Source organism: Thermothielavioides terrestris, chromosome 3, assembly GCF_000226115.1.
Source record: "Thermothielavioides terrestris NRRL 8126 chromosome 3, complete sequence".
Taxonomy (NCBI): domain Eukaryota; kingdom Fungi; phylum Ascomycota; class Sordariomycetes; order Sordariales; family Chaetomiaceae; genus Thermothielavioides; species Thermothielavioides terrestris.
Window position 1 is genome coordinate 4,067,399 of NC_016459.1, and position 22,630 is coordinate 4,090,028.

Genomic DNA, 22,630 nt, shown 5'->3' on the forward strand with positions numbered 1-22,630 from the left:
CATCTTTCGCCGGGACCCTCGCGCCGGTTTGCGGGAAGCGTGGATGAACCTTCGATGGCCCGCCGCTGGTCGTCGTTAAAGAGGTCCCGCCAAGACACTAAGAATTATAGGCTTTTACACATCGCCAAGGGGTAAGTGGGGCCGCGACGACTTAGAGCATCAGCGACGAAGACAAACCGCAAATACTCGCAAAAACTCGTCGCAACAACTTTACGATACCTCAACCAAATTGAAAAAAAAGAAAACAAAGTTAACCCGCACCCTAACCTTGACCCTCACCCTAACTATAACCCTCACCCTAACCAGCGGGGGGCTGGCGCCGCCCCCCGCACCCCCGGCGAACTAACCAGTGGCTAACCCGTGGCGATAGTGCAAACCCCGTGGCGATGGTGGCTACGTACTGACGGTGTAAGACCAGGGCTGGAAATTAGTCTTGGCGGGACCTCTTTAACGTCTACCCCGCCGCTGCGTCTCTCTGGACAGGGGGCTGTCAGGAGACAGCAGCCCGCCGCTCCTCCACCACAGAAGTCGGCAATCTCAATTTTTATTCCTGCCGCTCGGTTTGCCAACCCACAGCAACGGCCCGTCCAACTCCTCCCTTCGCTGCCCCGGCGACCTCGTAATTCAGGCTTCATTTCTATCGCTCGCTCCCTCGTTCGTTGAAAGTCGGCCCGTTAACGTTACTGGTACGCCATTGGCTGTTTTATCCCTCGAATGTCGCCCGCCGGGTGACAGTAGCAGCGACGTTCCCCCTGTCCCGCGTGTCTGCTCGCCTCCCTCCGCCTCCTTCTTCCCCCGTCGGGGCCGTCTGTCGCCGTCGCCGCCGCCAACCTGGAGGCCAGCAAAGAGTACAGACCGGGTGGCACGCCGTCTCCGGTCGAAAAGATGGGTCGCCTCGCGCTGGCCGGCGCCAGGTTCCGCCGCTTCTTCACTCGCCAGACGTTCTTCCTCGCGTTCGCGATATGCATCGTGTGGTTCCTCGGCCTGCAGTTCCGCCGCGAGTCGCCCCTTCGGTCGCCCGTGGTGAACAACCATCCTCCGGACCTGCGGAAACCTCCCAGGCGCATGCCGACACACAACGTCCTGCCGCCGCTCGAGGAGCGCGTGCCCTGCCACGGTCCCCGCGGCCATTTGCTGGGCACCAATCGCGACGACGAACTGCTGTTCAGAGAGCTTGACGGCCGTACGTGCACCTCGGACCCCGCGCCCTTCCGCTTCGGAAAATGTTCGCCGTACTGACCCTCCCCGCCGGAAACAGCCTACCTGACGCCCTGGGCTGGCTCCTTCGAGGAGTTGGGCCTCGACTTGGTGGTCATGACGGCGGACCAGAGATACGGTCCGTACGGATACGGCGAGGACAGGGACGACTATAAGCGACAAAAGGTGGACTGGGAAAGGATCGACTGGGGCCTTATGCAGAACGACTGCTTCGAGCGGAACAGACATCGCTTCCCGGTCGCCGCCTCGCGCTTCGAAGATACCCGCGTTAGCAAACCCCGATTCGCCCCGCGCGAGCTCGCCAAGACCCCCTTAATTCGGCACTGGCACGAGTTCGAGCCGTCGAGGCGGACAGCCATCGTGGTGCGCACGTGGCGCGGGTACGAATACCTGCCCGAGGATATGTACTATCTCCGCTCGCTCGTCGTCGAGGCGGCGCTGCGGTCGGGCGCCGAGTACCAGGTCATTCTTCTGGTCGATATGAAGGATTACGAAGGCTACGACAACAACATTTGGGAATCCGACGAGGCGTACCAGAAGGGGCTCGAGGACGCTGGCGTCCCGCCCGAGTTCCAGTCGATTACTCTCTTGTGGGACGAACGTCTCCTGAAGAGCTGGTACCCCCTGATCGATGAGCACAGGTAAGACACACCGCCGTCACATCTCGTGAAACCATTTTTTCCCCCTCCTCGGGCTAATGCGTTTGCTTTTTTCCCCTCCCCGCACCGCAGAACCATGTGGCAGGTCTTCCAGCCGATGCAGCTCCTCGCCCTGCACTACCCCGAGTTCGACCACTTCTGGCAGTTCGAGATGGACATGCGCTTCCTGGGCGACGCCGGCAAGTTCATCGACCAGCTCACCACAGTGGCGCGCAACGAGCCACGTAAGCAGGCGCTCGAGCGGGCCAGCTTCTGGCACATGATTTCGCAGACGGGCGAGTTCGACGAGTTCTTCAAGGCGGTCGACAAGGCCAACAAGGGCGGGTCGCACGCGTGGGGGCCGATGCGGGTGCCCGAGATCCTGCCCATCGGGCCGGAGCCGCCCGTGGCGGACCCGCGCAACGAGACGTTCCAGTGGGGCGTGGGCGAGGAGGCCGACGCCATCACCACGTCGTACTGCATGGACGCGACGATCCCCAACTCGTGGGCGTTCCGCAACTGGATCTACGGCTTCGAGGCGGGCACCAAGACGCCGCGCTTCTACTGCCCGCCGGCCATCATGCGCGCGTCGCGCAACCTGCTCTTCGTCATCCACCAGGCCCAGGTCGAGCAGGGCGTCAGCATCCCCTCGGAGGCGACGCTGCCCAGCTTCGCGCTCTGGCACGGCCTCAAGCTCGCCTTCCCGCAGCAGCCCATCTTCCACCGCGACCGCGACGACCACGCCGCCCAGGCCAAGTGGTGGCGCGGCGGGCCCAAGGCCAGCTCCACCGGCCTCGGCCCGGACAGGTCCGAGCACCCGCGCGGCAACGGCCTGACCTTCTGGTGGGAGTCCGACTGGGCCAAGCACATCTTCTACGAGTGGATGGGGAGGAAGCTCGACAGCGGCGAGCCCCGGCCCTGGATCCTCGACGACCGCGACGGGAAGCTCTGGGCGCCGAATATCCTCCTGCATCCGGTCAAGCATCAGAAATAGATCAGGCGGGCTTGATCGTGGGGGTTAATTGAGCAACGCGGAGAAAGGCTGTGTAATGAAGGGGAGGCCAGTGGCGCCTTCGTTAAGGAGAGCAAGGGGGACGGTTGCGAGGATAATGGGCATCCATCCAACAGCGGAGCCGTATAGTTTTGTTACTTTGCATGGCGTATGATGTAACTACCATGAGGAAGGCTTTTTGTTCTGTCTTGTCATTTGGAGAGAGGAGTTACGGAGCTTGGCAGGGGTTTGTGTTTTGGGCGGGTTCTGGACATCCCCATCTTCAAGCCCCATATCTGTCTGGCTACCTTTTTTTCCGGCTTGCTGCCTTCTTGTACATACATTACTTACCTCTTGTACCATCTCAAGTGTAGAATCTTGGGATCCTGTTTTACGGTGCCTGTAGCTAATTGTAGTTGGAATGGCTGAGGAGCGAATGACAACGCCCGGGGCTTCCCCACAGCAGTTCGCCTGGCCGCGCGAACTGGACAGCGAGACGCGTGCCTCGTCACCTCGCACCACATTCCGGTCCGGCCAACGTCTCGCTCGGAGCAGGGGACTGACTTGGAACTGGGCATGGTGTTGACTGTTGACTTATTTGGGGGGTTTGGTTGGATTTGGAAGATCCTGGGCAGAGCGTTGTCTTTTGCAGCAGCGGAAGTTAGACGAACGGCCGTCAACCATTCACCTCTCCTACTCATGCCAAGTTTATACCAAGCAGTCAAGTATTCCGCTCGTCAGTGACATGCTCGATAACCATGAAGCTCTCAACGGGTTCAAGCCTCAGCTCTCTCGCCCGGGAACAAGACACAACGAAATCCATTGGCCTCCACGCCACAGTAAGAATATATCGCTAAGGCCCTTCCTTATCCCACGATAGAACCGAGGCGCTGCCTCTAAGGATATGTATGTACATCTCCAAGCACCAACCGGAAACAAACCCCTGTCAGCCTCATCTCTTTCTCATAACAACCATCATCGCTTATTCCTCCGCACCAGCCGAACGATTCGCCTTCTTCTTCTTCGGCAGAGACCGTCCCCGCGAGACCTCGACCCGGTACGTGGCAGACTTGACCATGGACGTGATCTCGTCGACGCGCGCGCTGATGCGGTCGAGCTGTGCGCCGAAGCCGACCATCTGCTCGCGCACGGGGCAGCCCTGGCCGTAGCCCTCCTCAAGCAGCGGCCCCGGGCCGAAGGAGGCGGAGGGGCCCTCCTCTGCGGCAGCAGCGGCAGATGCGACGCCGCCCTCCCTGATGTTGTCGCGGATCTCGCGGGTTTTGTGGCCTTCTAGTTTTGCCGATGTGTAGAAGGCTGCTCCGGGGGGTTGGTTAGCAAGGGTTGGGCTTTTTCTTTCGGCTTTTTTGGAGCACGAGAGGGGGGGGGGGGGGGGGGTGTCAGCGTACTCTTGCGAAGGATGGTGGAGACGGCGTCGGGAGTCAGGCCGGTGCTGAACAGCGTGCGAATGGACCGCTCGATGGCGCGCTGCACGGGGAGAGAATGGCGGGAGGCGTTAGTAGAGGCAGCAAGTAGTGACAGGCGGGTGTGGTATGTGGAACGGACCTGCAGGTCTTGACGATGCTGCTCAAGCGGCGAGTCGCTGTACCCGCGCATCGGAGAGTCCATGTCGCCGCCGCTGGACTTTGTCGCGCCGTTGGGGGACGGGACGTCAGTGGTGGGCGCCATGTCGATGCCAGTTCGAATAGCTGCTGGAGTTGATATGGGTGCAGAAAATTGTAGTCCGCTTTAGCTACGTTCTGGCGAGTGAAGATATTAATATGCGGCGTGGAGAGGCGAACGAATGCTGCAGTGGCATGGGAAAGAGTTTCACTCAGCAAGCAGCCGTGAAGTTGCCGCAAGTGTAAAACACCAGGAAGGAACACTTTCAGGAGGCACCACTTGGCAATTTCAAGTCATGACTTCCCGTTTAGTCGTGATCTAAGCTAGCAGAGGAAAGGGATCCCACCACCGCCTGCCTCGCAGCAGCGACCAGCCAGCCTTCTTACCCCCAGCCTTGGAAGCACCATCTCGATCGCGCCGGCATCAATACCAGTCCCAGCTCCCCTCCCATTCCTGGGGAGTAGGCGAACGCGGCGGGAGAGGAGGCCAATATGCCGCGGACTTTTCTTTCAAATTCCCGGGTCTGGCGCCGGCGTAGTCCCAATCATCCCAAGAAGCAGCCTCAGTTTCGAAATTGGCATCCGAATCATTCCAGCGAAACCCCGCCCCGGGGCGGCGGGCAGTAGCAGCCTTGCCATTCGAATTCTTGCTCTTCAGGGCTTCGTTGGTCTGCTCGGCTTCAAGCTCATTGAGGACTAAGTAGTGTACATGTCGGTCAGCGAGGTCGGCCGGTTAACCAGTGGGTGAGGGAACGGAGCGATAGTTGCTTATTGCAATATACGTACCGTCGTCGACCATTTCCTCAATCTTGACGATGGTCATGCCGTTGCCGAGCAGAGTTCGGAAGGCGACTTCGATGATGGCCTTCGGATCGACGTCAGTTGATGATGGAACGAGAAAATTGCTAGTACACGAGTCGAGGGCAGTATGCTACCTTCTGGAACAGTTCCTCAGCTTCTTTGACCAGCGATTTGGCCACGACTTTCGCGGCGTTGTCAGACATGTTGGGGCTCTCTGGGAAGAGTGAAGTTTCTGTGTTGGGTTTGGAAACGCGTTGTTTGAAGGTGTGGCAGTTCCAGGTTGTGTTCGGAGAGATGGTGCTCAACCCGAATGATCTGATAGCTTGCAGCGAGATGGCTGGAGGAAAAGAGAAGAAGAGGAACGATGGTATTTATGAGAGAGAAAGAGGGCTCAGAGGCTTTCGTTGGAATATGCCCAATCAACAGGAAGCGTGCGTTCTGCTGGGTTGGTTCTGCGGAAGGTGGCAGGCAGCAACAAATAGCGATTCTTCGCAGTTCCCGAGTTGCTGGTACGTGGCCATTTGCAGTGAATATTCTGGCACTGTTTTACTGGAAGCTCTCTCTCTCCTGGAGGCCCATCACGGGCAGATCCCAGAAACAGAATCCAACTCCCTGCCCTTCCTTCCTGCAGATCTTAGCACTTACCGCTATCGAGCACAGCCGAGACCTCACAGCTCTCGAACGCAATCCCCTTGCTCAAAGCAGGCCAAAGGTCCACGAGCTCTCCCAGTTGAGCGTCCGGCCCGGACCGTAGATCTGCGCCGTGGTACGGTTCCACTCGGGACTAAACAAACACATCACGGTCATGATTAGCTCAAGCTTCCCCAGGGAAGACAAACCGAAGAGAGAAGGAAGACTCACTGGTTAATGCCATCCGGCCAGTCCTGAGCCTCGATCGCGATGCAGCTGCTCCGGACAACCTTCTCATTGACCCCGGGGATGCCCTGCGTCTTCTTCAGGCTGGCCGTGCCGTCCATCCAGTTGCACGAGTAGAGCACCAGGCCGGGCTGGTTGGTGCGCAGCTCGGCCTTGACGCCGGAGAAGGCGCTCGACAGGCGCGCGACGAAGTCCGCGTCCGGGGGCGGGTTGTCGATCAGCCAGTAGCCGTTGTAGCCCTCGCAGGCGCCGTTGGCGCCGCAGTTGCCCTCGAACCCGGTCAGGTTGCGCGCGTGCCCGACCGTGAGGTTCGGCGCCGACGCGAAGTCGTTGATCGACCCCGGCGCCGCCGTCAGGATCTTGCCCGTCGGCAGCGCCCCTTGGTCGCCCTCCAGGTACCGCGGCGAGTAGGGCAGGTACAGCGTGTGGTCCCAGATCTTGGGGCTGGCAGGGTTGCGGTACGCATCCAGGTTGAAGTACGTGTGCTGCGTGGGCATGATGGCTGCCGGGCCCCGAGGGAGCGCGGTTAGCTTGATGCGCTTGGTAGATGGAATAGTGAACAGAGGTAGGGAAGGGCGGGAGGGGGGAGGGGAGATCACGGCTTACGCGTCTTCTGGTCCAGCGACCGGGCGGTGATCTTGATGTGCCAGGTGTCCTTGGTCACGCTGTACGTGACATTGGCCTCGACGCGGCCGAGCATGCCCAGCGACGAGTTGGACGCGTCCAGCAGCGAGAAGGTGATCGAGTCGGCCGAGAAGGCCGTCACGTTCCAGAAGCGGTACGACCAGTTGTTGGTGCCGCTGTGCAGCGTGTTGTTGCCGTCGTTCTGCTCCGTGTGGTACGTTACCCCGTCGATCGTGTACCGCCCGTTGCCGATCCGGTTGGCGTACCGGCCAGGCACGGCGTTGTACACGGGGTGGCTGGGGTCCTTGGCTGTTGCACGACGTCAACGCTCGGTGTTGAGACGCCTCATTCCGGTAAGGGCACTCACGATAGTAGTTGACATCGTCGTAGCCGAGCACCACGTCAATGTCGCTGCCGTTCTTGTCCTTGACGAAGAGGTTCGTCAGGGTCGCGCCATAGGGGATGAACTACAGAATCGACGGATGTCAGCTTCGGTTCGGACAGGGGCTCTCGTGATCGTAGGCGTCTTACCTGCGCCTTGATTCCCGGCGCAGAAATGGTGTACCGCCCATCTTCATCCGGCCCCGGGGCGGTGCATTCTCGGGCGACGACGGCAGCCTCTGCCACCGCGGCAGCGAAGAGCAAGGCAAATTTCATCTTTTGTTGACCTGGACCTGGCCTGTTCGATCTCGGGAACGAAGCGGCGGAGGTGCGGTGTCTCGGCTCCTAGAAACTCGACCTTTCACCCCCAACCTCCTCTTTGGGGTCCCATTGATATTTATATAGCCCAACAAGCATGCCATTCTCCGCACACCACTTGTGTATCCGGCCCTAGCGCCTGCTGCTTGGATCCTTCGGTCTGCCGACAGCCCCCGGATACAACCAGATTGAAGAAAGTAGTAGGGAAAGATTCTCCGCTGGGCAAAGATGCAACCGGTTGTGGGGCCGCTTATTGCGGGATATCAGGCTGAGTTGTGGAGGCGTGGTATAGGGTGCCACCGCCGCCCTGCCATGCAGGAACCCCGACAGGCTGGATCGGCTGCCGCCAATCATGAACCAGCAGCGTGGCGGTCGGGGAGGGCGGATGTCCGTTCGGTGGTGTCTACCCCTTTTTCGTTGCGCTTGCTGTGCACCATGTCAGCTTGGGGTCTCGGATGGGATCTTATACTACTACCCTACCTGCCAGCGCCAAACGAGACCCAGAGCATTCGGGATTCGTGGAAATGCTCATAACGCGGATCTTATCGTCCGAGGTGCAGATTGGTTGTGCCGACACGCCTACCCAAGTACTTCCATGCCGGCTCTGGCTGGCTTGCTAAGCAAGTCGTAATTGGTTTCGGACTCGAATATTCCAGGCTTAAAAGAGCTATTAGCTGTGAGATCTGATGCCCATCAGGACAAGTGGTTACTACTTGGTTGGCTCGCGTATATAACCCAAGACTTTCCTTCCACAGCTCGCCCCAATGGCCCCATTCGTCCAATCTAGCGGCCCTGGCCTGGATCTATTTGCATGAAATCTTAGCCACACTTGGAACTCCCCAGTATGAAAGCGTTGCTAAGTATTGTGTCCCCTTTGCCTTCAAAGACCAACGTAGTCTTCAGACGAGCTTCGTACTATCTTGGTTTACATCTCTTCAGAAGGAGCCGAGGGCCGACTAGTGCAAGAGACACCAACCCCAGTTACTTCCTAGGGCTTGACAGAGCAAGCTCCTTGAATATGATCACTCGACTCAGGAGCGAAGGACCATGTGATGTGATCATTACCGCGTCACAACGATTAAACTACCTATCAATTAAGAGGGAGCCAGGTTGCTGCAGGCAGCCCCCGGTCTAACGACGCTAAAAGAACTCAAACGCTCCAGCTTACAGGGCGCCCAACAGAAACCCAGGCTATGTACGCTTGCTCTTCTTTTTCCATAACGCTCATCCACGCATAACATGCTTGTTGTTTGAAACCTTCGCTATGGTCAGTCCAGAGAAAGACCCGCTGTCGCTGGCTTCAGTCATCCGCGGCGATTCTTCCCGAGACACCCAAGGCTCTTCAAAAAGCCCGCGTCCCCAGCCAAGCGCCCCCGCTCACTGGTCCTTCTTGTTCTTCGCCCCGGGGATGGGCTGGCCGTTCTCGTCCACGAGGCCCTTCTCGCGCATGACGCGCAGGGCCTCGTGCAGGGGGTCCAGCTCGGGCTGGGGCGCGCGGTGCGAGTTGAAGTAGCTGTCGGCCCAGGTGAAGTACTGGCCGTAGTTGACGGTGAAGTACATGTGGTGCAGCGTGTGGTGGGCCGGGCTGTTGATGTACTTCTCGAGCCAGTGGCCCGAGATCATGTCGCCGTCGTGGATCAGGATGGTCCAGATCTGCACCAGGATGAAGAGCACCATGTAGAGGTACTTTTGCACGGGGCAGACGAAGACGAAGACGCTGGCGGGAGTCTCAGCAAGCTGAGAGCGGCAGTGAGTTTGGGGGACGTGAGGCGATATGGGATACTCACTGGTAGGGCAGCGACTGGACGTAGCCGTCGAGCGGGTGGAAGGCGAGAGCGGCCCATGGTGTTGGCACTGGCGAGCGAGTTAGCGGGATTTCAAACAAACGAGCTTTTTCTCGCTGATTGAGAGCGCGGAATGAAACCCGTACCAATCCACTTGTGGTGCGGCTTGTGGATGTACTTGTACACGCTGGGGTGGTGCTCCAGGCGGTGGATCCAGTAGATGAAGAAGTCGTTCCAGATCATGAAAAGCACGGTTGAGACGCCCATCCAGGCCCAGCCGTAGTCGGAGACGTGGGTGTAGAGCAGGCTCTTGCCGCGCACCTCGGCCAGGAAGAAGGGCAGGGTCAGGATGTTGATGAAGGGGACGGCGCGCATGGACGAGACAATCTCCTGGCGGATCTGGTTCTTGAGGAAGCGCGGGTGGTACTCCAGCCGGCGGTCGAAGATGAAGTAGTAGGACAGCGCGCTGAAGATCCAGTACAGGCTCGTGGCACCGATCTGGGTGATGATCAAGATGGAGATGCACTGGCGCAGGATGTTGTCTCGCCCCCACGCGGAGCCGGCGGAGGCGCCGGTGAAGCCGTCCAGTCCCAGCGCGCCGGCCGCAGCAGCCGACCCATTGGTCGGAGCCGTCCGCGCGGGCACAAAGTAGGCGTAGGCCTTGTCGAAGACCAGCGGGTCGAGGATCTCGAGGGCAGTGTCCATCGTGAGAGGCGTTGTTCAACTCATGAGCGCAGTGCGGGTTGAGTTGCACGAGATGTCGTGATAGTGTGAGTTTCAAGGTCCCCGGAAGTCAATTCAAATTTCCCTCCATCTTCAACGGAATCGCACCCCTGTTTCTTGTTTTTTGCTCCACGGGACCACCCACCCCACTCGGCTAATTTTTGTGCCCCACCCCGCTGCGGCGAGATTGCAGTGGGCAGACAAAGGCCCATTGTGGTTCGTCCCTGCTCTCACGGAACAGCCGGCTTCCGTGCGTGTTTGCGAGTTAGCGTCACTGCAATGCTTCCCCTCCATCTTTCCCTTTCCACGAAGCTCGGCGATACGATAATCGACGTCTTGTTCCAGACCACTGACTTGGGAAGCCCTTACCTTCCTGAAGCGCTAGTGTAAGGTATGCTTACACAATGCAGCAGATCCGAAGCAAACGAACGTTTTCGCATCCATCATGCCATTTCTTGGTGCACTCTCCCGCTCTCCATCCGACCCGACGTCGCGATCTGCAAGGGGCCGTTCTTCGAGTTGAGTTCTGCGGCGGAGTGCTTTTTGGCCCGAATGGCGCGCCCACGTACTGCCGCCAGCTCGCTGAGGTGGCGGCCGCCTGAACACCGCCGCTGTCGCCGTCAAATTTTGCCGTCCTCATCTCTGCCGTCCCCATCTGACGAGCTTGTCGCCGCCATTTCCGAAGCAAGAATGCGCCGTCCGCGAGCGCGAGCACTCCCATCGCCGGCCCGATGCCGATCCCTGCTGATGCCCCGGCGCTGAGCCCGCCCGATGCGCCTGATCCGCCCGATCCGCTCGACGAGGAAGACATGCTGGCTTCGCTCGCGACCGCGGTAGGGGTGCCAGTTGTCGATAACGCCGCGACCAATGCCGTCGCGCTCGATGACATTGTGGAGGAGGTCGACGACGCCGACGAAGTCGAAGAAGTCGAGGAGGGTGATGGTGACACAGTGGACACCGAGTCCGGCAAGAATGCCTGCCCGCCCGAGCTGCGTTCCTGGCCGATAAGGTTGAAGGTCGCGCTGTGGCGCCGTCGATGCCGCTTGCACCTGTTCGCACGTTGAAACACCAGGACGTGTCCAACGTGAAGTTCAGCAGGATTGGCACACTGGCGTTGAATCCCGGCGCTCTCTGCCGGTAGACTGCCGTCTGATGGCAACTTGCCGGAACTTCATTCGTTGATGGGGAGCCTTCGACGGACTCAGCTTTCTGACCCCAGGTTCGCAGAACGTGAAGACCTCCGCCGTGTCGTAGAAGCCGTAGTACGTCACCAGGACCGTGCCCAGCATGTTGTACACGTCGTTCGACCCATCTGGCGCGCACGTGAAGCCCGGCTTCTTGCTCGGGTCGGCCTGCTGGCCAGCGATTCCCAACCCAGCAGGAGGGTCGTCAAAAGCATCGTGCGTATGCCTAGCACCATGCTTGGCCGCGACAGCCGTATCTAAGGGTACCGTGAGGAGAAATCTTCGCTACCTGCGGTTGACGCAAAAACTGTTGTGTGGTGGAGCACAAGGAGCAGAACACAACTTGAGGCCAGGCGCACACAGAAAAACAAGCCGACGGCGGGAGGACGGGAAACGAAGCAAAGCCTCTCTTCGACCTTTAAAAGGACCTGGCTTCGAACTCCGTGGCAGCCGTTTCGGACCCCGTCAGCCCGTGATGGCCCCCCGAAGCTTGTGTTGGTCCCCGTAAGCTTGTGTTGGTCCCCGTCAGCTTGTGTTGGCCCCCGTCAGCTTGAGTTGTCCAACCAGACCCGTTTGGGCCTGTGAAGCGGATGCAGCGAGGCCCGGAACCGGCAACCTCGACTTTTTTGCTTCCCGCTGCTCTGGATGTCGCAATCTCAGATAGCCTTCAGCCTTCAGCCCAGCGGCAGGCCCGCGCCTGCAGCTCGTATAGCAAAGCAGTCCAAGTGTGCGGCGCACCGCTTCAATGCAGTTTTGCAAACTTACACAATCCCGTTGCAACAAGTCTAATCAAGGCCGCGGAAGCCAAGGCGTAAAAAGAAAAAAAGAAAAAAAAAAGAAAGAAGAAAAAAGGAAAGAATTAAACAAGGGGAAGAATAAAAAAGGAAAGAATAAAAAAAGGAAAGAATAAAAAAAGGAAAGAATAAAAAAAGAATAAAAAAAGGAAAGAAAAAAAAGGAAAGAAATAAAAAAAGGAAAAAAATAAAAAAAAGGAAAGAACAAAAAAAGAAAAGAATAAAAAAAGGAAAGAATAAAAAAAGGAAATATAAAAAGAAAGAAAAAAGAAAGAAAGAGAGAAAAAAGAAAGAAAGAGAGAAAGAAAGAAAAAAAAATGAAGACATCATATAACCCTTCTCCTTCTTTTACTTTGTTATTGCTAATAGAGAGTAGAAACTGCTGAAGGATTAGGCTTTAGATAGTTCCTTAAGGTCTAGCTAGGAATTGAGAACCAAACAGACCGTCCCTTATGTGGAGTTACCAGGCTAAGAACCTTCATTTTCTACCTATCCCGGACCTTCAGTAAACATACCCATCATAGTGCAAGGAGCTTTCTTAGTCCCGACAAATCTTGCCCATCCAGTGTCCAGCTTTCCACCTGGTCCTCGATCCCAACTTCCATGCCCACTCTTTCTTCCTCTCCCTCTTGCCCAGATCTCACAAACACTCATGTTCTTGCCCCTCGGCCTCGCCCTCCTCTTCCACCTCGTCTCCATCGTCCTTCCCAACATCCTTTCTGTTCCCATAACCGCCTACCTCCTATTTCCCTTAAACATCCCGCATTTCCACATCATCCTCCTCCATCACCTCTTCCACCCCCTCCTCCTCCCGCGCCCCAACAACCCCCTCAAAATCCCGCCTGGTCAACACCTCCCCGGCCAGCACCCGCCCCAGGTGCGACCTCTCCACGCCGACGCAGTCCCGCCGCACCCGCCGCAGCAGCACCGCCAGGAACCCCACGGGGCTCGTCGCAAACTCGCACCCCTCTTCCTCCTCCTCCTCCTCCTCGTATCCCGCAGCACCGGCGCCTCCGCCGTCGGCGCGCCGCCGCCGCCCCACGAACCCGTCCGCCGCGACGGCTCTGTCGTCGGACTCGTTCGCCGCGTGCGCCAGCCCGAGGTACCAGCACAGGCGCAGGTAGGAGGCGTGGCTGGCCAGGTAGAGCTGGCCTGCGAAGAGGTTGAGTTGGGTTACCAGCTGGTGCGGTGGGGGTGGCGGTGCGGGGTTGGAGGGGATCGTGTAGGTTGTCAGGCCCTCGAGCGAGGGCAGCGAGGGGTTTGATCGGGGCAGGTAGGCGCGCAGGTAGACCTGCGGGTGGTTGCAACTGTTGGTGGTGCAAGTGGCGGTCGGGAGCGGGGTGGCGAGGAGCGGCTTGAGCGCGTTGGCCTCGAACGAGCTGATGAGTACCAGGCGCATGCCGTGCCGGGCCAGCGGGGTGTGCTGCGTCAGCAGCCACTGGACCGGCCGCTGGTACGCGTCGGTGTGGGCTGCGGCGTCGTGGCGCGCGGGCTCGATGGTCCGGGCAAAGTCGGCGGTTGCGAGCAGGGAGCTGGGGAATTCGGCGAGCGGGAAGAGCTTGGCCGCGCTGGTGCCGGACAGGGTTTGGAATGCTGGGACGAAGGCTTTGCTGTTGGCCGCGAGGATCCCGGACATGGCAAAGTTCTGGACGTCCGGGTGGAGGTGGTGAGTGGCTGGATCTCGCGCGCGCGGACGCTCGACCTGTCGCTCCCGCTCGACCTCGGGCGCGAGCTCCCGCTCCTGCTCTTCCTGGAGGCTGCCCATCGCATCCAGCTCTGCGAGGCCAAATTCCACACATTTCTGCCGAATCAGCGCAACTTGGTCCTGCCGCGACTTCAGACCCTGCGCGGCGTTCAGCCTGGCTGTCAGGCTCTGAGCATTGCTGGTCTCGCCGGTACCCAAGACAGGGCGGTACCTCTGCTCGAGCGACTGTGCCTCCTCTTCTAGATACTTGCCGACGTCCTTGTTGGAAAGCACGCCACATGCATCCACCCGCTTCCAGACGACCTCCTGGTGTTGGTGGCGGAGGCCCTGTGTCGCCCACAGCGGAAGGCTCCGGTGCGCGTCGTCCCAGGTTTCGGCAATGGCGCACACCAAGATGTCGGCGACTGTGAGTTTGCGGGCGCCTTGGATCCGCCCGAATGTTCGAATTCGCTTCTTCATCTCCGGAGAGACGCAAAATGTAACCGACTGACCATTTCCGAGCTTCCTCATTCGCATACACCCTGTCGAAAAGAAGCGGTTAGCCTAGGCCCTGAAGATTAAGGCAACCGAGAGAGTGAGGGAATTGGACATGAAGTCGGAGGCGCCATTGCAAACGGAGGACACGTTGCGAACGAAGACGAGTCCATACCTTGAACGAGCGTATCTTTCGTGACCCCTGGTCCCAGGGTGACCGCAGCCCGGTACGAGTCGGGCAGCTTGAGATCCGTTCCTCTGGTATGTGCCTGATCGAGATAGACCAGGCAGCGGTCCGTTTGCGTGGCGAACGGCGACGTGAGGAACGAGTCGACCATGCCGTTGCGCGTCAGCACCGAGAGCTCATCCTGCGCATTAAAGTAGATGACCGCATCCGCTTCGTGGACGGGCACCATCCCCAGCCAGCGCTCCGCCACCTGCAGGTTGCTCAGCTCTATGATCTGCGCCCCGACATCCAGAATCACGCGCATCGGCTGTGGCGAGGTGGTAACCGCCGTGAGCAGCATGTCTACCGTCAGAGCAGAGAGATGGGGCTGGTTGCCCCCCAGCTCCAAGACTGTGTTCTCCGGCCGCAGGAGGCATGCAAGGACCGCTGAGTTTGTGTGGCGCTGCTCGGGAAGGTCAAGGGCCTTTACTGACAACGGGAGCACGTACTTGGAGTCCGTGGTCCCGCTGAAGCCGGTCAGCGGATGGCGAGTGCGCTTGCCTAGATCCCACCCAGATGCAGAGAGCTTCCACGGGAATTCGCGCATCTCCATCGGGAAGACCACGTTAGAGAGATAATAGTCGATTGCGGGCTTTGCAAATCGCAGGGCGGGGAAGACACTCCGGCGGCAAAGCGTGCTATCCTCCAGATTGACGCCGGAGAAGTGCCTCAACGAGGCCGGGAGCAGGGGAGATGCCGCCGCCCACCGACTGTACTCCTCCTCGGCTTGATCGGACTTGTCCAACTTCTCCAGACAAGTACGCAATTCACTATCCGACAAGCCCTGGTAATAGTAGCTCAGGCAGGTCAGGACGATCACGATGTCCGGGTGGCTGAATTCTGATCGCGGGGCAGGCGAGTCCTTCGCGCGGTAGGGAACCGCGAGCATGGTGGGAGGCACCCGGTCTGGGGCGAGGCCGTAGTTGACGCGGAACCGCTTCTGGCCAAGGGCGAACAGAATTACTCCGCTTGCCAGCAGGCCGCGCAGGAGAAGAATCGCGTTCTTCATGTGGGCATCGTTGAAGCACCCGTTGCTTGCGCTTTGGACGGCAGCAATCTGTTGGGGGGTCAAGTTCGGTTCCAGGATGTACTGCAGCACCGCTTCGCGCATCTGCTTCGATTGGTGTTGGATGGGGAAACCTCTGAGCCCGGTGCGGCACACCCTCCCAGCGATGGCACCGACCAGACGCCTGCCCGCCGCTTCCTCCAAGACGCGAACGGTCGGGAACCGGCCGCTCGCCTTGTCTTCTTCAAAGAGAAGACCTCTTGCTCTGCCTGACTTGGTATCCTCGTCTACGAGTCCCTTCGCAACCTCGAGCAGGATGTCCATGAGCTCCTGAATGAGCGTCCAGCGGTCCGGGCTCATGTCAACAGGCTGCTGCAAGCCCAGCGTAAAGATCAATTCGTGCTTAACACTGAAGATCTCGTCGCTCTCGTCTACAATGTCTCGGGAGTCGTCCTCGAACTTGCGGTACGTCTCGAGGATCTGGTTGGCGGTCGACGAATCCCGTCCTCCATCCGTCCAGATGCGCTCCAATCCCATGAGCTTGAAGGAGAGGAGATGCTCCGGCTGCACCAGCAGCACGCCGCCCTCCGTCTTGCACCGGTCAAGCATTCGTTGCACAGCTGTCACATCCGAGCTGGTTAGGCGAACAGCTCGCGAGATCGGCAGGTAGAAGATCTGGCGGTTGACGAGGCCGCCCAGCGCAGCGGTAAGGGTGTGCATCATCTGCTTCAACTGGGGCTTTGCCACCACGACGCGCACCAGCCGCTGCCCGTCCGCCAGCGCGGCCGCCACGATGGGGACAATGACCGAGGACTTGCCCTCGCCCATGTTCAGCTGCATGACGGAGTTGTGGCCTCCGGGCGGCTCCCGCATCTTGGCCGCGATGCTCTGCTGGACGGGCCGGATGAGGATGCCCTGCTCCAGCTCGAGGAGGAGGCTCTCCGGGAAGGAGAGGGGGTCGCCTTCCTGGCAGCCATGGCTGCCCGTGTTGAGGAGCTCCTTGAGCAGATCGGTCTGCCGGTCGGCCCGCCTGCTTGCGGCGACAAGGCGCTCGGCTTGCTGTAGGTAGGCCAGTGACAGGCCGTAGTTGACCAAGCACTCGCGCCATTCCGGGGAAAGATCCTTCCAGAACGCGCGGCTGAGGCGTTCTAGCAGGAAAATGTTCGAAATGCGGGGGTACAGACCGGCTGCTTGGCAAAGCGTGTCGGTGAGGCTGTGCCCGCGCAGCGCGTTGTCAATGCAGCTGCGTATCTCCTCTGATGCTAGCCTGCATTTCCGAAGATATTTTTCTAAGGCACGCTTCAGGCGGTTTGGCGCTTTCTTCAGCCGATAACGGGGACTCGCGGTACTGCCCGAGCTGCTGCGGAGTTCTTCGAGGTAGGCCGCACGGTAGGGCCCGTTTCCGCAGAGGACGGAGAGTCGATCGAGAAGGTCAGCCAACGGATTGTTGTCCTCTGTTACTTGGGTAAGTTCCTCCCAGAGGTAGCTGAAATTGGCTGGCTCGGGACGTTGTGTCTGCGGAGCCGACCTGCGAAACAGGGAGCGGGCCTCCACATATCCCAATCCGGAAGTTTGTTTTTGTTTGCTCAGGGGCGCCGTGATGCAGGGGGAAGGCGCGTCTCGGGGAGCCGTCTCGGATGGGAGCCTCTTCATCCGACCAAGCTCAGTGACCAGTTTGTCCAAGTAAGTCTCAAACAAGGCCGTCCGTCGAGCAAGCTTCAGAGCCTCGGCGACCTCGCGCATGATGGCATTCACATCCAGGTAAGAGCCGTACGTCCTCCCCGTGGGCATTGTGACCTTCCAGGTCCGAGGTTCTCGCTGCCACTGCCATTCCAGTGCGCGGCTGAACTCCGTTGCCATCTTGGTAGACTGCGATTGCCATGTATTGTAGCGCCTTTGCTTCGCTGCTTTCATTGACTCGTCTGGCAACCGCGGCAGGCCAGCTTCGGGACAGGAAGAAAACCCGAGCCGGTATTGGGCAATAATGCCTTCAACGATGCTGTGCAATGATGAGATGTTGGTGTCGAGCTCGAAGCGCTGCGCCCGAGGCGGCGTGATCTCCGTGCCGAATTTGTCGCGGGCATTGGCGATGGCCATGAGCGCCTGCACAATGTCCCAGTCTGCTTCCTCTGCGTAGACCAGGGCGGAGAGGAAGAAGGAGACTTTGTACTTGTTGGTTTCTTCAGCAAGGGCTCGGTGAAGTGAGCACCACAGCCTCCCCAACTCGGTGGATCGTGGTCGGAGATGGTCAATCGAGAAGGTGATGTCGACATCAGGTTCTCCATCAAACGACTTGCCAATGAATTCAAGTATATCTTGGCGCAATGTAGCTGAGGGACGGTCCAGGAGGTACCGACCGCCCGAAACAACACTACTCGTCACCGCCTTAACTCTGGTGAAGAGTGTGGGATCCTGTCCTTCCCGGCCTCGGTGCCGTCCGAGGTAAGAGTGATCGAATGAGGTAGTGTAGTCTTCCGCACCAAACTCGGAGACTTTGAGCATGGCGTTCCTAACCTTTGCCCTGTTAACCAGCACCGAACAAGATCGGTTGAGGGGGCGAAGATCGAGCGTCCCAGCACTGGCTTCATCACTCCGATGCAAGATCTCGCAATCGCGGGCATGCTCGAGAAGATACTCAGCAGCTGGCTCGAATTCGTCGTTCTGGGACAGCACGGGAAGGTCATGTGCCCAGAGGACTCGTTCCATCTCTTGGAGATCCTTGCGCTCGGGATAGTAGAGTCGTTGAGGGGACAAGCTGGCGAGCCCACGCAGTTGGTTGTACGACTCTGGATCTAGCCGCTGGAATGACCGAACCGAAGCTGACCGCAAAATTCTCAGTGCTTCCTCGGTTCCCGTCCTGCCAGTGAGAGGGTCGGGAAGGCAGTGCGAGGTGAGCGCGTGGAGGCGGCAAAGGTAAAGTCTGCTGGAGAGTGACCCGGTGGTCCTGATTTGCCCGAGCAGGGGATCGATTGTGAAGGCGTCGTGCTTGACATGCAATTCGCCAGGGTTACAGGCAACCTCGACGCTGACATGGTGGGACAATATCCTCGACTTAAGCGGCCCACGGGGCACGAGAACTATCCTCAGCGGAGTGCAGCATTCCGGGATGCCATCCTGCTTGAGGACCAGCTTGTTCTGGAGCCCAACCAGCGCTCCAATGCGCTGGCACTCATCGATGCGCATACCAGAGTAATGCTTGGACCTGATCATGGACTCGCCTTCGAGTAGCGTGAACGAGAGCGAAAATCTCGGCAGATCGATGACCGCTGTGTGCTTCTCCGGGTGGTAAATAATGTCCACGTTGTCGATGGACTCGATGGGGCTCAGGAACGTGGAGACCGCCTCTGCAGTAGGGCTGTGAGGGTCAATGAGAAAACAACCATTCCGCGTGAGGGTGTTGCACCCTCCGCGCCTCTCCAACAGCCAGTTGTCAGAGGAGCGCACCCAAGGCTCACCCAATGGCCGGAACTCGATTATGCCTTTGGATATGTCCAACCAGTGAGAGTAGCCCCTCTTGAAGGAGTTGGGCACGTCGCTTCCCAACTTCCAGGGCGGGATGAACTCGAATAGAGCTGAACAGTCTTCGGGACAATCTGGGTCCTGCCGACGGAGAGCTTGGATCACCAGCTCGGAGTCGACCATGGCGAAGTGGACCACCCAACCTTGCTGCTCGCGACAAGCCGAAAATTGCATGCCTTTGCGCGTTGACGGCATGACTTCCAAGACCTGCGAGCCAAACAACTGACCATACGTCCGATGAGACACGAACTTGTCAGGCAGGCGAGAGAGAGGATAACCGTTGACGAGAAGGCGGCCGTGGAGGAGGTTGAACGAGATGTCAGTGGGATCCATGTTCGCATTGCTGTTTGCCGGTCTCATTTTACCTCTCAAAATATGGCCTCGACTGCCCCATTGGGCCGCCCACTGCGTGGTTGACGGCGAGTAGTCGGCCCAGAAGCGCTGGATAGCCGCATGGAAACCGGAGTTCTCCCCCGCCACAACTTCCCCCTTGACGAAGTCCAGCGCGCGATGCATGGTTGTGCGCCATCTGTGGGAAAGTATGTTCAGAATGGAGTTGGGCATGCGGCCGGTGGCCGGCGTATGATCATGTGCAAGAATGGCAGCCTCCACAAAGACTGCAAGGCCGTCCTCGGAACCGAGGACTTTCTCGAGCAGGCTTGGCTGGATGTTGTAAGTTGCGAGACAGGACAATGCTGCCATCAACACCCGTTCGCTGAGCTCCTTCCGCCTCTCTGCAGTACTGCAACTGGCTCTCGTTTGGAGCAGTTGCCTCGCCCACTGGATTGTCACGCTCCTGGCACGAGAAAGAAAGCCCAACAGCGAGTCGACGAGGGCGCCAGAAGCTGTAAAAGATAAGATTCGGGTGGCGAGACAGATAAGAAGGCTGACGGCAGTCTGATTTTGCCAGTTCGCCCGCAACCGAGTGAGCGTGTCGTTCAGAGCCGTCACCATGCGGTCCACGAACTCGGGGCTCAGGAGATCGGCATGAGCCTCTCGGGCCACCGAGCCGTCGCTGCTGGAGGGGCCGGCCTCGAGACATGCCTGCAGCACCAAGAAGTAGGTCGACTCGCTGTTCCAGTTCAGCGACGGAGCGAGGAGCTGGCACAGCACGTTGGCCCATTGCAGACGCAGATCAGACCTAACGTGGCCAAATGCCCGGAACTCGCCAAGCGACATGGCCTTCGGGCAATCCGACTGGGCGGCGATGACCTCGTTGGACGTGTGACTCGTTGAACGCGTCCAGGCTGCCAGGCGAGGGTGCCGTTGATGTTCCGCAAACGAGCACGTCGCGGGGAGAGTTGGATTCCGGAAGACGTCGGTGGCGGCAAGACATGTGGACTCGTCATAGTAGCCGTAATCGGGCCATTGATAGCGCACACAAAGATCCTGCTCGATAACCGCCGTGATGTGCTTCGCCTTGTAATGCGAGGCTTCGACAGGCTTCGCCGGGGAAGCGAGCTGAATCCGGCTCATTGAGGTGGCAAAAGGTTTGAGACCGGAGCGGGATGATGCGTACCAAATCTTGTTCTTGCCCTCCGGCCGGTTGGGGTCTGGGAGGATGTCGAGAAAGAGCTTCGCAGTCACGTTGCGCCAGATGGCGACTGCTCGTGGGACGTGGATCTCAAAGACAACCGCCTTGGCCAAACCGAGATTGTCAGGCAGGGGCCATTCAAGGAGATCGATCGTCAGCCGCGTTATGTCGCGGTCTATGGAACAGGCGCTGCATGCTGGTTTGCACACCATCATGTATCGCCGACCGTTCCGACGTTGCTCCTCTTCGTGGTCGGTTTGGGCCCTTTGACGGGTCAGTTCGCCATGTCTATGCAACTTGCCGCGATACTCCAGGATCTTCCGGCGCATATCCTCTTCTGCCCTAGTCTTGATCCTGTCAAGGAGCGCCTGGTGCGTACGAGACGAATCGAAGTACCGAACTGCAAACGACCCCGGCTCCCCAACGCCGGAAAACATGGGCGGGTAGTTGGTGGCGGCTGCTTTCCTCCTTGAGGAAAGGTAGTGCTCAATCCTCTGCAGTCGGGCCACTTGAGTACGTGTTGGCAGGATCAGACGATGGAGGAAGTCCAATGTGAAGCCCGGATCGTAGTCGAGGAGCAGCGGAATAGCCTTGCCGGCGATTGTGTCCATGGCTACCCAGAGCTCCATGACGCTCAGGTACATCACGGAGAGAGCTTCTGGGTTTCCGGCGTAGGCATGGCTGGCCTTTTCATGGTACTCCCTTATGAGTCCGTGAAGCGCCTCAAGGTCACCGTCGTATTTGTTTTTGCAAGTCTCCGACCGGTTGGCGACCCAGGAGGTGAGGTTTGACTCAATCCAGGACTCCACCTCGAGAAGAGCGAACGGTTCGCCTCCAGTGGCGCTGCTAACGCTGGGCATCTTGTCCTCTGGACACGAGAAATTCAGCGTGTCGTCGCCTGTTCCCGCCGTGACTCGACTGTCTTCGGAGCGCGATCGGATCCAGGAGAGGTGGGGGCTAAGTTCCTTAAGAGAAAGATTGGTGTCGGCCTCGAAGGAGAGCAGCTTCAGACGACCCATTTGGTGCGTGACGAGTCCATCTTGAGTCTGCTCCCATCGTGCCTGGAGGTCGTCGTCGTTCGTGGTGAGAATTTGTCGCATTTGCTGAACCCAGGGAGCATCTTCCGGGGGCTTCAGCTTAACAAGACGCCTCAGTAATTTTGCGGCCATACAGAACCGCAGCTCGCTGTTCAAGCCGGATGTGGCAGCCTGGCCCAGCAGCCGACCGTGGTGGAAAGCGATCAGGGCTTTGTAAACCGACACGTCGCGGTCTCGGGATTCGGCGCGATCCAGCACCAATCGCAGAGCCACCCGCAGAAGCAGCCATGTGGGCGACCTGTGGAAGGGCAAACGAGCGCTATGCCAGCTCGTCTGCTCCCGACTTCTCTTGCATATTTGCTGTGGCTCAACGCTCTGGCCGATCCCTGCGAGGGTGCCGACGAGCATGCCTGTAACAAGCAAGGGCGAGTCGGTGTCACGATCCTCTTCAAAGTCCTGACCGGCCTTTCGGGACTTTGGGCGAGCGAGCGGGGAGGCTTGTAGCTCCAAAACGCGGAGAACTTTGACAAATTCACCCAGCAAGTTCGGGTCCTGCATCGTCTTGCGGTCCACCACGGCAGCGCTGTCGGGAAAGTGGCGGACGAGACGGCCCTGGCAGGACATGACGTCCTTGTTCTGCGCCGAGAGCTCGAAAGCCTCGACCACCACGTGGTCTTCCTGGCAAGTCAGGAGCAGACCGGCGTTCTGGGCGCGGACATGGAAGAGTAGGTGTTCTAGAAGCCAGTCCCAAGCGTCAGTAGAACGGGGTCCGAAGAAGAGGCAACTGCCAGATACCGGCTGAAAAGAGCCGAGATAGATGTCAGAGGCTAAGGAAGGTCTGGATGAAAGAACAGCAACCTACCGCCTTCACTAAGCTCTTCAATAGCCTCTTGCATGACAGATTCCTTCGTGCTGCTGTCCAGCCCCGGTTTCATCTTGAGTAACTGCTCGAGCATGCCAATGACGCGGCCGAGGTGTAGAGACTCTGATGGCGAACACTCGCGCGAAAAGTCGCGGGTTGATTCAAGCAGGGAACTGACGAGCAAATTCTCCTGCCTGATGTCCATGTCATCTTCCTGGGGGAGCTTGGGGGGAAGAAACACATGATTGATCTGGTACTCCAGGAAGCCTGCGCCCGTCGACTTCGAACCGGAGCTGGAAGCCGACGTAGCCATTTC

The 22,630-nt window shown here is 58.8% G+C and overlaps 7 protein-coding genes across 7 annotated transcripts; 1 reads left to right on the forward strand and 6 right to left on the reverse strand.

Moving 5' to 3' along the window:
• Nucleotides 1-516: 516 nt before the first annotated feature.
• Nucleotides 517-3,308, forward strand: THITE_2096267 (uncharacterized protein). Its single transcript, XM_003654662.1, has 3 exons — nucleotides 517-1,183; nucleotides 1,259-1,859; nucleotides 1,950-3,308. The coding sequence occupies exons 1-3, from the start codon at nucleotides 886-888 to the stop codon at nucleotides 2,848-2,850; spliced, it is 1,800 nt and encodes a 599-aa protein (XP_003654710.1). The 5' UTR covers nucleotides 517-885; the 3' UTR covers nucleotides 2,851-3,308.
• Nucleotides 3,309-3,829: 521 nt separating this feature from the next.
• Nucleotides 3,830-4,533, reverse strand: THITE_2089888 (uncharacterized protein; the record flags this gene model as incomplete). The annotated part of the gene is made up of 3 exons (XM_003654663.1): nucleotides 3,830-4,161; nucleotides 4,254-4,332; nucleotides 4,411-4,533. 3 exons carry the CDS (start codon nucleotides 4,531-4,533, stop codon nucleotides 3,830-3,832), a joined length of 534 nt encoding a protein of 177 aa, XP_003654711.1.
• Nucleotides 4,534-4,890: 357 nt separating this feature from the next.
• Nucleotides 4,891-5,470, reverse strand: THITE_2130126 (uncharacterized protein; the record flags this gene model as incomplete). The annotated part of the gene is made up of 3 exons (XM_003654664.1): nucleotides 4,891-5,162; nucleotides 5,253-5,371; nucleotides 5,412-5,470. 3 exons carry the CDS (start codon nucleotides 5,468-5,470, stop codon nucleotides 4,891-4,893), a joined length of 450 nt encoding a protein of 149 aa, XP_003654712.1.
• A 493-nt stretch (nucleotides 5,471-5,963) lies between these two features.
• Nucleotides 5,964-7,424, reverse strand: THITE_2050221 (uncharacterized protein; the record flags this gene model as incomplete). The annotated part of the gene is made up of 5 exons (XM_003654665.1): nucleotides 5,964-6,051; nucleotides 6,129-6,645; nucleotides 6,750-7,076; nucleotides 7,135-7,234; nucleotides 7,299-7,424. The coding sequence occupies 5 exons, from the start codon at nucleotides 7,422-7,424 to the stop codon at nucleotides 5,964-5,966; spliced, it is 1,158 nt and encodes a 385-aa protein (XP_003654713.1).
• Nucleotides 7,425-8,528: 1,104 nt separating this feature from the next.
• On the reverse strand, nucleotides 8,529-10,027 carry THITE_64954 (C-5 sterol desaturase-like protein). Its single transcript, XM_003654666.1, has 3 exons — nucleotides 9,397-10,027; nucleotides 9,254-9,320; nucleotides 8,529-9,183 (listed from the first exon to the last, which is right to left on the reverse strand). Exons 1-3 carry the CDS (start codon nucleotides 9,953-9,955, stop codon nucleotides 8,844-8,846), a joined length of 966 nt encoding a protein of 321 aa, XP_003654714.1. The 5' UTR covers nucleotides 9,956-10,027; the 3' UTR covers nucleotides 8,529-8,843.
• Nucleotides 10,028-11,061: 1,034 nt separating this feature from the next.
• On the reverse strand, nucleotides 11,062-11,879 carry THITE_2117881 (uncharacterized protein; the record flags this gene model as incomplete). The annotated part of the gene is made up of 1 exon (XM_003654667.1): nucleotides 11,062-11,879. The coding sequence occupies exon 1, from the start codon at nucleotides 11,260-11,262 to the stop codon at nucleotides 11,065-11,067; it is 198 nt and encodes a 65-aa protein (XP_003654715.1). The 5' UTR covers nucleotides 11,263-11,879.
• Nucleotides 11,880-12,702: 823 nt separating this feature from the next.
• THITE_2145549 (uncharacterized protein) lies at nucleotides 12,703-22,627 on the reverse strand (the record flags this gene model as incomplete). The annotated part of the gene is made up of 6 exons (XM_003654668.1): nucleotides 12,703-14,199; nucleotides 14,487-19,925; nucleotides 20,262-21,096; nucleotides 21,189-21,258; nucleotides 21,335-22,186; nucleotides 22,315-22,627. 6 exons carry the CDS (start codon nucleotides 22,625-22,627, stop codon nucleotides 12,703-12,705), a joined length of 9,006 nt encoding a protein of 3,001 aa, XP_003654716.1.
• Nucleotides 22,628-22,630: the final 3 nt, after the last annotated feature.